The 14656-nt window shown below is 39.3% G+C and overlaps 1 protein-coding gene across 4 annotated transcripts in view; it reads left to right on the top strand.

The window, feature by feature from the left end:
* Positions 1-14656, top strand: part of LOC130428548 (cell adhesion molecule DSCAML1) — a 115187-nt gene that overhangs the window by 78691 nt on the left and 21840 nt on the right. For all 4 annotated transcript variants that reach the window (XM_056756673.1, XM_056756676.1, XM_056756675.1 and 1 more), the window contains exons 7-15: positions 575-871; positions 7244-7516; positions 9076-9357; positions 9525-9644; positions 9773-9949; positions 12034-12239; positions 12397-12493; positions 12681-12809; positions 13098-13265. In XM_056756673.1, the coding sequence (XP_056612651.1) occupies positions 575-871; positions 7244-7516; positions 9076-9357; positions 9525-9644; positions 9773-9949; positions 12034-12239; positions 12397-12493; positions 12681-12809; positions 13098-13265 (1749 nt within the window). The remainder of the gene's footprint in view (positions 1-574; positions 872-7243; positions 7517-9075; positions 9358-9524; positions 9645-9772; positions 9950-12033; positions 12240-12396; positions 12494-12680; positions 12810-13097; positions 13266-14656) is intronic.

The raw sequence follows: 14656 nt of genomic DNA, 5'->3' as shown, positions 1-14656 counted from the left end.
AATCGAGTCAGCCGACCTAAGTAGCTGATTCTGAACGAACGTGTTTAACGCATTTTTAGTCAATAAAATGTTAACATTATAGTACATATATTTGAACATTCATTTTTTGACAATTATTAGGGAAGCTGAGCTTCCCTAGCAGTCTTAAAGAAATCGCGTCTGCGCAAGACATATGTCATATAGTCATTTACAAGGTGCATTTAGAATGTATGTTAAATTTCCCTTTCTTATACATTCATAAGATGTTTTTACACAGCAGATCTTTTCTAGATCTTTAGCAGACATCTTACAGACGTACCTGTGCTATCTGGAAGCAACGTCTACAAATCTGAATACATTTGAAAACATCTTCGACTGTATAAAAATTCTCTTCATCCACACTGGACTTTTCTTAAAGTTGTGTAACCCCACTAAAACATCTGAAAACCCTAACAGTATTAGCCAAAAAAATCTTAATTTCATACATTAACTACAATATAACCACTTCAGATAATTCTTATGTTCTGTGTGAGGTGGACATTTAAGCAATGAACCTTCATTTGATTCTCACTGTTTCTCTCTCTCTTACTCTCAGACGGCACCCCACGGATCGTCTCGTCCTTCAGCGAGCGAGTGGTAGCTCCCGGCGAGCCCTTCTCTCTCATGTGCGCGGCCAAAGGCGCTCCTCCCCCCACCATCACCTGGACGCTAGACGACGAGCCGGTAGCGCGGGACTCGGCGCACCGGGCCAGCCAGTACACGCTCTCCGACGGCTCCACTGTCTCGCACGTCAACGTCACCAACCCGCAGATCCGCGACGGGGGCGTGTACCGCTGCGCCGCACGCAACTCGGCCGGTAGCGCCGAGTACCAAGCGCGCATAAACGTAAGAGGTGCCTGTCTACTTTTCAATCTCAGACGTTTAGGGTTATAACCTGCCACCTCCCCAACCCTTGACCCCCTGAACACCCCCACCTCATCTCGATTCCAGTAATCATCCGCCTCAAGTGTCATCTTGTGCGTGCGTTGGTGGGGTGGGTGGATAGATGTGTGTGCGTGGCATGTCTCATGTTGTTTGTTTGTCACGGTGCTGTCACCTGTGCGTTTTCTGTCACTATCAGTTCATGCGAGTGCGTTCTTGCGTTCTCTTCTCTTTCTTCCATCTCTCCTGTTTGTCTCTCCATCTGCTGAGTCTTTGTTCTCCTCTTTCACACATACACGGTGTCTCTGTCTCGGTGTCTCCGGCTGGCTGGCACACGTGTGGTGTCCTGGCTGTTCTGGGACAGAGTGGAGAGCTGGCAGCGAGGAGATGCCTTCACGCCAGGGAGAATAGAGACACGTCAGCTAAGAAACCAGACTGAGAGGGGAGGAGAGGGGTCCTAGGGTGAGTGTAGGAGATTAGATAAGAAGAAAGAAAAGAGAAGAAGAGACAAAATGATGAGGAATGAGAGAAGATTAGAGGAGATGTAAAAAGGAGAGAAAAATGAACAAGAGGCAGATGTTTTGGGGAAAAGAGAAGAGAGGTGATGTTCTGGGAGAAGCGGAGAAAGACAAGAAAAGAAGGTTGGTTCATGATCAAGAAACTACCATCCACTCCCGTGTACCGTATTCATCTTACGGTCAGTACAAAGAACTGTGGGCGGATCGTGGGCGTACCGTCTTAGACTAGACTAAGAGTGATTGAGTCATGTTGACAGGCCTGTTGAATTCAACTTCTCCTGTCTCATCTCTCTCTCTGAAATGTTCAGTTATGACAGATCTGTCTGCTTTAAGGAGACATGCCAGAACAATCATTGGAGTGAGAATGAGACCCAGCGCCAGTGAGCCACAGTCACGCGCACTCACCAACAGCCATGGACACACTCATATAGTCTTAAAACACTGACTAATACACTCTGACCACAGAATACTCATGCAGACTAAAGGCAATGACTTTGTCACACACTATTGCTATGTTTTTCGAAATGTATTGAGCTTTCTAAATAGGTGTATAATATATTTTTACTACAGTAAAATGTGCACTTTGGTAGCCATGGTTTAACCATAAAATTTGTTGTGAATCTCAAATGGTAATCCATCGACCAAAACACTATGGTTACTAGTTACTATAGACAGTTGCATTGGACGCACGCGGCTGACCTAAAGTTAACTTCTGGAATGAGTTTGGAATTTAGTATATATTTAATTTATAGTAATGCACATTTTTTTTAATATTTTGTTTGAATTGAATTGTATTAAATTAATTTAAAACTACTCAACAGTTATTGATTCTTAAAGTCACTATTAAACGGAAGTTGCGATCAGTGATGTATAAAATATCTAAAAGCAATACTTGAGTAAAAGTACAAAAATCTTTCAAGAAAATTACTTTTTTTTTTCTAGAAAGTAAGCTTTTAGATTTTGAGAGTAAAAGTCTTAAAGTAACAGATAAATATTGTTCTTAAGTATCAAAATTATTTTTTATATTAAATCTACTTAAGTATTTCATGTAAAGTAGAAGAAAACGTTGTTAATAAAAAAAAAAGATAAAAAATACTGCTTGCATAGAAATGTACAACTTTGAAAAAGTCTCAAGCTCAGTTGTTTTACCTGGAACAACACGTTGCCAAATTGCTAAACTATCAAAATAAAAATTCAGAAACCACATCTTTACTTTACTTTATAACATATAACTTTATAAAAGGATAGTTCCCTCCCACCCCAATATTATCCCCCTTAAGAGAACAGCTTGGAACAAAATCAGAACAAATCGTTCTTGCCCTTACTTCTTTCTTTCCTTGCATTTCTCTCACAGTAACAACCCAGTCATTTGATAATTAATAAAAACTTAACAAAATTGCTGTTTATCTTTAAAAGAAGCAGCACATTAAAACCTTGCGTTGAAATTGACTGCAGAGAGCAGCTTTTCGCACTTGCCCATTGAGCTTTAACCAATGATTTGTTCAGCATTGTCATGGTGACTGGATCGCCGACTAGTCTATTTCAGTTATGTTTCTAAGCTTTTATTTTGTAGTAACGAACATGCTTAGGGGAAATGTATCAGAGTACAAATTTACATTCTTTTCAGGAAATATACTGTAGTAAAAGTCTGCAGAAATATAAAGACTCGTTACATTACAACACTGGTTGCGATTGACTTCCTTTTAGAACTGAGCATTGCCTTTTGTTGACATATGTGGAAAAAGCAATCCCAGAATGCCTTGCATAAAGCTCCCTGATAGATGGATAAGGAAAGCGAAACTTGACTAGCATTAAAAAGGTTTTTTATTATTTAACCCAAAATTTCATTATGATGCAGTTTAATGCCTTTATTATTAACAGACATTATTGTGCTGTTAGCTTAGCAACATGCTTACACCAAACTCTATTGATATTATCTTATTAATGTGGCAGAACCGGTTTCATTGCTTCCAGCCGTAATTTACATTATGTTGCAAAATGCTAAAGTCAATGCCAGTTGCCTGTGCTGTAAGGCATCTTAATGGGTTTTGAAACAGAGCTCCTATCTGTCAAACACATTTTTTCTTGAGATGATAGTTTCTTAACATAATATTTAACAAACACAGACGTTCGTGAGCAATCAAGCCCATTCTTCTCGTGAACAGCACAATAGCAGCGCTCACTTCCTTTCTGGATCCTTATCCAAACTCATACATTCATATATTATGTTTGAGAACAAAAGAAATAGTGAGAAGGAGAAAGAGAGCGGGCGAATAACTGTGAAGAAGAGAGAAGGGAGATACTGTGCGACAGTCTTCTTGAATAATACATCAGGGTTGACTTGTCAGAGCGGTGACTTCAAAGCACAATGCACGCTGAGAGAAAAGAGAGAGCTACAGAAGAAGAGAGAGACATTGTGATGAGGAGTGGGTTGTTAGAGAAGAGAATATCTGTGTGCGTAAAATCTCCTTACGCCCCATCGGCACATTTGTTGCGATTATAAACGGATCCGCCCTCCATTTTGAGCCAAACAAAATGTCCTTTTCCGTCTTCTCGTGCCTCTGGTTTCTCTTGCCACCTGATTCATCTTTAGTATTCTCTGTTTTGTTTCTACTGTTTCAGCCTCTCCATGAGTACTCAACCTTGCTTACTTCTCATTTATAAATTTGCAAGCCATGAAGTTGTACATTTGAGACACTCACAGGTGTGATTGAGCTATTTTGTTTGCCTTCAGCTTTATAGACAAGTAAATAGATGACAGAAAATCATACAGGGTGTTAAGGAGAGGACAAGAGTCGGGAAAGGACCACGACCTGGACTTCCAAATTGCTGTGGCACAGTATTTTGACCTGCAGCCTAGCTGTCTGTAAGGCCCAACTAGTTTGAAGTTTAAGTAAACCTTGCAAGAGGAGGAAGTATCTTCATATTTTAGAATTATTCTTGCACTTTTAAAGCCACGACTAATACACAGCGGCAAATCAAAATGAGTTCAGATTTGATAAACGTGCATCCAGACCTTTCAATTTTGCTCTTCTGTTGCGTTCTATGTAGCTGGATTAAGAGAACTGTATTTATATCTCTTTAGTGCAGGGTTAGCTACTGACATGACAGTTGTCCTCAGTATTTATTTGATTTGTTCTTTCTGCATCTTCACACATTGACCATTCACTATGTTCCTCCATCTATTCATCCATACACCCCTCCATCCTTGTGTGTGAGCTGAGAGCAGAATCCCAGAGAAAGTCATACTTTACTTTTTTCATTTAACCTTGTCTAATTTTTAAAGATTAGCAATGTTATCAATATGTAGAAAGTGTGAACTCATTGCATCACCTAAATTAAAAATGCTTTCATTATTTATGCAACCTGGTGTGATTTCAGGCCTGTTTTATATTCAGTTCAATACAGTTTAGTTTATATAGCGCTTTTCACAATGTTTCATTGTTTTAAAGCAGCTTCACAAAAAAATAAATAAACAAAAGTTAGTATTAAAATGACAAGGGTCCATCTTTGCTCTTGATTGTTGATGGAGATTGACTGGGCTGGTGCAGGGATGACAAGTTAAATTCACAGGACCTCGCAGGAGGATGGCACATAAAGTCCACAGGTTCTCCATGGGGATGGCACATGAAGTCCACAGGTTCTCGCCTGAGGATGGCACGTGAGGATCAGCTGGTGATGGTGTAATGTGTATTTCCCTCTGGATGGGTGTCCCGATGGTCAGTCAGTCCACAGGCTCTCACAGGAGGATGACACCAGGTGGTCTTCCTTGAGCCAGCGTAATCTGTGGTTACCTCGGGATGGGTATTCCGAGAGAACAATTAGCCTGGCTGCTGTTCATTTAATTATAAACAAGATATAATACTGCTATGCATCATATGTACTGTATGCTTTGCTAAAAAGATGTGCTTTTAATCTAGATTTTAATTGGGATATTCTGTACCTCGAATAGTATCAAGGAGGCTATTCCAGAGTTTAGGTGCTATGTATGAAAAAGCTCTACCCCTTTGGTGGACTAAGTCATTCTAGGTACTATCAGAAGTCCTGAGTTTTGTGATCGTAGAGAGCTTCATGGGTTATAGCGTGACATAAGCTCTGTTAGATACGCGGGAGCTAAACAGTTTAATGCTTTTTAAGTGATTAGAAGTACTTTATAGTCTATACGGTACTTAATGGGTAGACAGTGTAGGGATTATAAAATTGGTGTTAAATTGTCTAGACCTTGTAAGAACTCTAGCAGCTGCATTTTAAACTAACTGTAGTTTGTTTAATGATGATGCAGGACAACCACTAAGTCGTGCATTACAATAATCAAGACTCGAAGTCAAAAATGCATGAACAAGTTTTTCTGCATCAGAAATATATAGAATGTTCCTCAGTTTGGTAATGTTTCTAAAATGGAAGAAGGATTTTTGTGGAATTTGAGATGTGTTTTTCAAAAGACAGGTTGCTGTCCAAGGTAACGCCAGGGCCTTTAGGTATATGCTGAGGTAACTGTGCATCCCTCTATTTGCAAGTTGTAATCTGTAACATTCTGTTTACAGGTATTTGGTCTGATAAGTAATATCTCTGTTTTATCTAAATTTAGCAGAAGAAAATGACTTCTCATCCAATGTTTTATGTCCTGAATGCACTCTTCAAGTTTGAGGTTTCGTCCGGTTTAGATAATATGTATGATTTAGTATCATCAGCATAGCTATGAAAGCTAATTCCATGTTTTCTAATAATGTTACCTAGGGCAGCATGTATATAGAGAATAGCAGGGGTCCTAAAACCGATCCTTGAGGAAATATTTTATATACATGTATTATATATATTTTCTGTCAATTTCATCCATGCAACGACCCCAAAAATAGTGGTTGTTTTGATCTTCAACTGTTAAGTGACAACAAATGGAGATAGAGACGGGAGCTTATGTTATCTGTTGAGTTGTTTAAAAACTTGTGCTAGAAGCAAATACAAAAAATTCAATAAAGTTTTATTTATATAGCTTGCTTATTGTTTCAAAGCAGCTTTACAGGAAGAAAGACAAAAAAAACAAAAGTTAGTATTAAAATAACAAGGGTCCCATACAGCAACATGGCAACCTACAGCGTTTAGTTTGCTGTTGGTGAAACAGTGTATTACACGGGACACAGTAGTTTAGAAAAATGTGCATTTGAAATAAAATGTTCTATCCTTTTTCAAAAGCTAGCATCCTGCATTGGTAAATCGCTAAATTAATTCGAAGGCTTCTGCTCTCACAGTCCTCAATCCTGTATATGTTTGTTTTGGGATGTTGCAATGAAATGTTACATTTATTTTCACTTTGTCTACAAAAACATCTTTTTTACTTTATTGTTAAATTTACGCCACACATAAATGTATCTGATTAAAACCTTTGGCTTGGTGTATTAAACTAAACACACAGAAACACACCCCATTCAGTCTCTGAGGTTAAACAATGGCATGATCTCTATGTTGCGTGCCTTTTTGCCAAGCCATAAATAATGATGTATACAGTACCAGACACATTGAAACTTTAGGTGTGCACAATCACACACACTTCTTACACCACAATATCTGCTGTGAAGACCAAGGGCATTCTAACCCCCTCCTTCTCCATCACTCGCTCTTCCTTTCTCTTCCGCCCACTCTTCTCCTTCTTTTACCCCAAATATCTTTACAAAACAACACTTTCCATCTTCCTCCTTCTGTGACTCTCTTGTTCTCCCTTGAATCCTCTTCTTTTACCCTTTATGCCTGCCTCATTTTCTCCATCCCTCTTTTTGCTATACTTTTCCTCCTCTCTCTCTCTTTCTTTCCCTCTTTCCTCTCCCTTGCAGGTCCTCCCAGCATCCGGGCCATGAGGAACATCACAGCCGTGGCCGGTCGTAACACCTTTATTAACTGCCGCGTGATCGGCTATCCATATTACTCTATCAAGTGGTATAAAGATGGGATGTTGTTGCCAGACAACCATCGTCAGGTCGTGTACGAAAATGGGACTCTGAAGCTGAGCGATGTGCAGAAGGGTATGGATGAGGGGGCGTATCTGTGCAGCGTGCTCATCCAACCACAGCTGTCCATCAGCCAAACAGTCTACGTCACTGTTAAAGGTTAGCAACTCATGCCAATGATTTTAGTGTTTACGTTTTAAAACCTTTTACAAAGTCAGAAGAGTGGGGTGGTGTTAATCTCATTTTGCAACTATATTACAACTATATTACAAATGTTTGGTATAAAAACCTTTATAACAGGATCATAAAGCATTCTTCTTTTTGAACTCTCTCATACCATGGCCGGAATGTACTGAAATGTTTTATTCAAAAGGATTTTTATTATTGAGATATTATAAAATTTTGTAAATATGTATTTAAATATAATATATAATAGTAATGCTTTTAACATTTATAACAATAATAATATTATTAGTATCAATAGTTACTATTATTATTATTATTATTATTATTGCTTTTCATTATTTTTCTATATTTTTTTTTAAAAACGCTTCTACATTTTTAACCAAACATTTTATTCAATTAAGTTAAAGATTTTAATAATAATAATAAAAAAATCTTTTTAAGTTTAATTTGTTTCCAATTTTTGTCATATTTAATTAGGTCAACTCTATTGACAGGATGCATAAAATATTTTTTATTTAATACATTTTTAATTCTTTTGTCATGCGTGTGTATTTGATTTAAAAATTTGTTTAAACATTGATTGTTTTATCATCAAGGAAGCACACTTTCACTAGCATATTTTTTGTACATTTTTCTGTAATTTAGGATTTCATTTAAACTCCCTAATGGCGTTTTAGACAGTATTGACAACTAATGATAATTATGAAAACTCTAGAGGGTTTATTTTATAGAAAGTTTAGCATTCTATAACCCCCCCCCCATGGTTCATCTTTAAAACGTCACTATACCTGATAATGGTCATAAAGTGCTGTCAGCTTTGGTCTGTTTTGTTGTAAGAGCGTGTGTTGTGGTGGTGTCAGTGTGTGTTTAGCTTGTAGGCGGGTGATGAAGGCCGTAGATGGTCTTTCCCATCCACTGGCACAAAGACCATGAAAAAAAGCACAACACTAATAACCTCTGATTAACAGGATTACAGGCCTTCTGCAGCATTACAACCACTCATCAATTACCGATTGTACTTTGCATGTGTATGTGTGCACGTGGGGGGTGCAATTTTCAGTATGTTAAAAGGAAATGAAATTGAAGCCGCTCTGATGTTAGGTTTTGAATCTTCAACACATGTGTCTATACAAGGGGACGAAGGCGCTTGCACCAAGACAGCAAGGTCTAATGTGTGTGTGCATGAATGCGTGTGTGTATGTGTGTAGTGGTACAACAGAACACTGACTCCAGTGTGAAGTCGCTATAGTGCGCTGCCTGTCTTGTCATGTCTCTGATTTAATTAGCTGAATTTTAACGAGCCCCAGATTAAATCCCCCAGATGTCTCAGATGGAGCCCCCCACCTCTGTTTCCATGGCAATGCCATTATTCCCCATGCCAATTGGGCTCTAATTAGAGCAGCTATTATGGGCTGGAGGGGTGGGATGTGAGTGTGTGTCATTTTGGAGGATGATGAGGGTCAGGATTACATTGCAGATCATGGAAGGGCATGCATTTTAACAGTGAAGATCTCTCCCTCGTTCTTCCTCAGTTCCTCCGCTCATCCAGCCCTTCGACTTCCCGCCCACCTCCATCGGCAAGCTGATGTACATAGCGTGTGTGGTGTCATCTGGAGACATGCCCATCCGCATCACCTGGCGAAAGGATGGGCAGGAGATCGTGTCGGGGACGTCCGGGGTCACCATCGAGACCAAGGAATTCATGAGCTCCCTACAGATATCCAAAGTATCACTAAAGCATAACGGAAACTACACTTGCATCGCAAGCAATGACGCCGCCACTGTCAGTTCAGAGAGACAGCTCATAGTAACAGGTGAGCAAGAGAGAGGGCTTCTAGGTCAATCTATCCTATCATTAAACACCGTTTTTCGTGTTTGTTGGACTGGAATTTTTCATGGAAGAACTGTGGAGACAAGAAACATCATGTACACAAATCTCTTTATCTGCATCTCCTAATAAAATTTGCAATCTTGGTCTTAGTTCCTCCTCGTTTTCGGGTCCAACCAAATAATCAGGATGGGATCTATGGAAAGTCCGAAGTTCTTAACTGTTCTGTGGAAGGCTACCCCCCACCCAAAGTCGTCTGGAAGCACGCCAAAGGTTCTGTCCAAAGTCACTGTCTCCATATTAAAGAAAATTCGATTTACATAAGTCAGTTAGGACATCATTCAATCTCATGCGCTCTGTGTTTCTAACTGCATGAAATTCTCTCCATCATCGTTCTTCAGGTATCGGGAACCCCCAGCAGTACCACCCGGTGCCCCTTACAGGCCGCATCCAGATCCTGTCCAACGGTTCTCTGTTGATACGTCACATGCTGGAGGAGGATCGGGGGTATTACCTGTGTCAGGCCAGCAATGGAGTGGGCTCTGACATCAGCAAAAGCATGATGCTGACCGTAAAAAGTACGTCTGACCTCTCAGGCACATCTGTGTCACTTGAGTGATTTGCTCACCCTATTGTAATTTCAAACCTGTATGTTCTTCCTCAGAACATGTAAGAACAGATTTTGAAGAATGTTGTTAACTGGCACCCATTGACTTGCATTGGTTTTGTGTCCATAAATAGAAGTGAATGGGTGCTGACGCTTTTCGGTTACAAACATTCTTCAAAATATCTTCTTTTGTGTTCTTTTGTGTATATGATGACAGAATTTTCATTTTTTGGTGACTTATCACTTTAATGTCTGCTCTGAATGAAAAACAAAAACACAGTAGCTCTGCTTTCAAGGGTATATTATTGGAGGAGGACAGAACAGAATGAATCAACAACTCATGAATTTTTGTTATTGCATTCTTTATGAGGATACAGTTTTAATATCTTTATTATTATACAGAGTATTTAAAACAAATGAAATGAAATATTTTAGATTGCACACACTCAATAATTTTGCAATGAGATTTGACCTGCATGGCGGGTATGGTTTGTTCTAGTGTGTGTTTGAGGTCTTTGTTCAAGAAGAGCCCTCAGATGGGCTTTTACGTCTCAGACTGATGCCTGCGGGAAGGTTTGGAGATGCTTGGCTGGACACATACACACAGAGAAGCTCCACACACACACAGAAAGCATACATACACCTGCACCTGTCAGTTTATAATATATCAGTCATACTGAAGCAAGAAATACAAGTAGCCTTTGTCTTTTATATATACAGTAGTTGCCAGGAGTGTATGTGTATTTGCGAGTGTTTGAGTGAAAACGAGATTGGAGTCCGACCAACCTCATTTACATTAATAGAACATTACAACCGATTCTGTAAGGCCATCTCATGACTGATGGTTAGATCAGACACACGATCTGTTCTGCCCACATCCATAATATCGATTTCTCACATTAATGTAGAGTGCAGAAAACCCGCGTCCACACAACACTGCCCCAGGCTTGAGTTACAGCTAGAGACGCATTGAAAATAACATGCACGAGTGTATTCATTAACACACAGCCATGAGCCTTCTACCGTCTCACAAACTAATGTCATATTTTACCACAACATCAAAAAAAAAGAAAATGAAAGTGTTTTTAGAGGTCATTATGAGTTTTGCATTCTGACATAATTTTGACAATAATTAAACATATTTTCCATTTAAATTATCATTACTATAGTGCACCAAATAATACATTTCCATTATTGTTACATAAATTATCCTTTTCTGACACCCCCTGTACTAGATATACTGAAATGATGTATAGTACACTTTAACACAACTATATATTTTTAAAAAGACACAAATGAAATTCACATTATTAATAAACTAGAGATGCACCGATATGAAAATTGGCAGGGTTGGGAATCCCCTATATTTTTATTAATTTATAACATTAATGTAAAAAAAAAGGTAATTGTTATACCTTTATAATCTAATAATGCATTAAATTAAATAATGAATTTAAAACGTTACATTCTTGACAGTTTTATAAATGTAACTCTGGGGTTGTATCTAGATTGCATTGTGATAAATCTGACTTGCTGGTTATGTGTTGTTACTTACCAAACAATGAGTAGAACACAATTTTACATTTCCATTCAAAGCCTGTGGCTATCAGCAGCTTTGTGTTTACGGGATCCAAATTTTCTTCATGTCTAACAGTGTGTCGCTCTCTCTCTTTCTCTCTCTCTCTCTTTCTCTGATTCAGTGTTTGTGTTATTGATTGAATCGTTCCTCTGTTCTGACTCCCTTAATTCTATCCGTTTCACTCGTTGAAAGAGGAGGGAATGAATAAGTGATGAAAACAAAACAGCGGAACCCTCCTCAGATCGATATTGTGTGTGTGCGTGTGTGTGTGAGAGGCAGTGCTGGAGAGGAGTTACTTGAGTGGGAATGAGTGAGCGAGAGAGTGTGAAAAGTGATTTAGGAGGTGGACAGAAAGACACAGTAATGCTCACTGGAACGCCAGGTGTCGGCTCAAATTCACACTGACCTCTGCCTTTAGAATTCACTTTGATTTCATTTATTTACTTCTCGTCCACTTGTGACCTCTTCTCCTGCAGTTCCTGCCATGATCACATCCCACCCTAACACCACCATGGCTATAAAGGGTCAAAACAAGGAGTTAAACTGTACTGCCCGGGGCGAGTATCCCATCATCATCCGCTGGGAGCGGGGTGACACCGTCATCGACCCAGACCGCAACCCTCGCTACTCCATCACCACCAGCCCCAATGAGAAGAGCGATGAAGTCATCTCCACACTGAAGGTGAGACACAAATGCATATACTGTACATCCACGTTTATGAAGTCAATTAAAAAAACTGTTTTTGTTTAGAAAATTTTGTATAAAAATAAATCCCCATTGTAAGACAATACAGAAAGAAGCAAAGAGTTTAACCCAAACACTTCTTCTCTTCCCGCAGCTAAAGCCGGCTGAACGGGGGGACTCTGTCTTTTTCTCCTGCCACGCCATCAACTCCTACGGCGAGGGCCGCGGACTCATCCAGTTGACTGTGCAAGGCAAGACAATAGGGCATGAACAACACGCTCACATCTTACATGATACTCCTTATCCAGAGACACAAAATCAATAATTTATCTCCCGGCCCCCAAGCCACCACTTACTCTTTAGTATCGCTCTTTCTTTCTCCACGTGTCTTGATCTCCATCATCCAATTGAAGTCATTTTCCGTGGTTTTGTTCACAGAACCCCCTGATCCTCCGGAGCTGGAGGTTCGAGAGGTCAAAGATCGCAGCATGAACCTGAGGTGGACCCAGCGGTTCGACGGCAACAGCATCATCACCAGCTACGACATCGAGTACAAGAATAAATCTGGTGCGCCACTGCTTTGTTTCCATTTCAAGCTTGGATGAATTACATGGATAGTTTGCATTAAATATGTATCTGCGTGTCAGAGAAATATGTTGCGAAAAACCTGGGATCTGAAAGGATTTCTGCACCGCTGTGGCTTGTCTTTACAGACCTTCTGTGTTTGTCTCGGTTTCCGGCACATCCGAATCATTTGATGTGTGAATGGTCCTTTTTGGTCGCCAAAAAATGCAAAGTTCGGGAACGGCCTGGACTGAGGTGTCATATAGTAATGTTTTGTCATTCCTCTTGTAGACCCGTGGGAGCTAAAGCACGCCACCCGCAAGATCTCGCCCACCAACAACCAGGCCAACATTGTTGAGCTCCACCCGGCGTCCGTGTACAGCATCCGCATGTATTCCTACAATAAGATTGGCCGGAGCCAAGCCAGCAAAGAGCTGACCATCAGCACAGAGGAAGCACGTATGTATTATGGATCTGTTTCACTATTAATTGCGTGGAACTTTAAGTTGAACTCGGATATGCACACACGCATATGTATTTGTGCTAGTATTTTTAATATTTAGTAATATTTAGTAATATTGATGAATTGGGGTTATTGCTATTAAGTGTACCTTATTTATGCAGATTCCTTTTTTATTTATTTAATTAATTATTTTTTTTGTTGCATGTGTAGTTGCTGGTTCTGAATATTTAAAGCATATTTGAGAACATAGATAATACATACATATATGCCTCATCCTTTGCTGTTTCTGTGTGGCACCATAGAGTACCTGAGAGATGACGTTTTTTTGTATGGAAATCCCGGTAGCGATTTGCACTGTTGCATTTTAGCACTTCCGGTGTCATCGCCCCAAAGTCTACAGGTTTTTTAATGGATTTTTGGTAAATTACCTGAAATAATACCCGATTTATTCTATGACATACAAGACCAGTTATGACCCGCTTGTCATTTTTTTAAAGCTTCATTGTGTCTTACAAGTTGCTAAAAGCGTCCACATCCTTTGGTGGGGACATTAGACGTCTTCGTGCATCTGAATCTCATAAATAATACAACATGGGGACAAATCTCTAAAAACATGGATGGGGATTCATTCACGGAGTAGTTACTTACCAGCCAACAAGTTTTTGGTAAATTTAAGAAAGTTGTTGGAGACTTGGTGACGTTGATATAAAAACGACTGAAGAATAGTCTATTTATAGCCTCATATTAGCTTTTTACTTCAGCCGAATGTATTTAGGCTTCAAAAAAAGCAAATATGGTAAATAATATCTTGATAGAAAAAACCTGTAAACATCTTAAACGTTCGCTCATAACAGATTTTATTTTTGTAATCTTCCAAAAGTCTATGGGAAAAGATGCATAGGCTTTCGCTCGAGGGAACCCATGTTCCTATGGGTTTGCCTACAAAGATATGTCATCTCTGAGGTTCAATACTCTATACGCAAGTTGTCGGCAATATTGGAACTGTCTGTAAACACACTAGCAATTTGACTGTGCGTCTGTAATCTGAAAAGTTATACCCATGTATGAATATCAAATGTTATGTGTTGTTGTAAAGACGAGTGTTATGAGTGATGACAGCAACTGAAATGTTGACCATTCCAAAATGGCATGCGCATCTATGTGTCTACAGTGGTCGAATAGGGGATCTATGTATACATGTCTGTTTTGACAACGTATTGATGTCTAGACCGTCGAACTGTAATGCAAAATGTTATTTCTGCATGAAAAAGTTAATAGGTAGTTGATAAATATACAATACATGTAATATACCATACGTGTCCTATGGTGTGTCAGAAAAAATTGGAAAGTAGGCATTCATATCCAGAATTATGCATAAATCTCTTAG

The sequence above is a fragment of the Triplophysa dalaica genome, chromosome 9, assembly GCF_015846415.1.
Source record: "Triplophysa dalaica isolate WHDGS20190420 chromosome 9, ASM1584641v1, whole genome shotgun sequence".
NCBI lineage: Eukaryota > Metazoa > Chordata > Actinopteri > Cypriniformes > Nemacheilidae > Triplophysa > Triplophysa dalaica.
The sequence above is the reverse complement of the archived record's forward strand: the minus strand, read 5'-3'. Positions and strand labels throughout refer to the sequence as shown.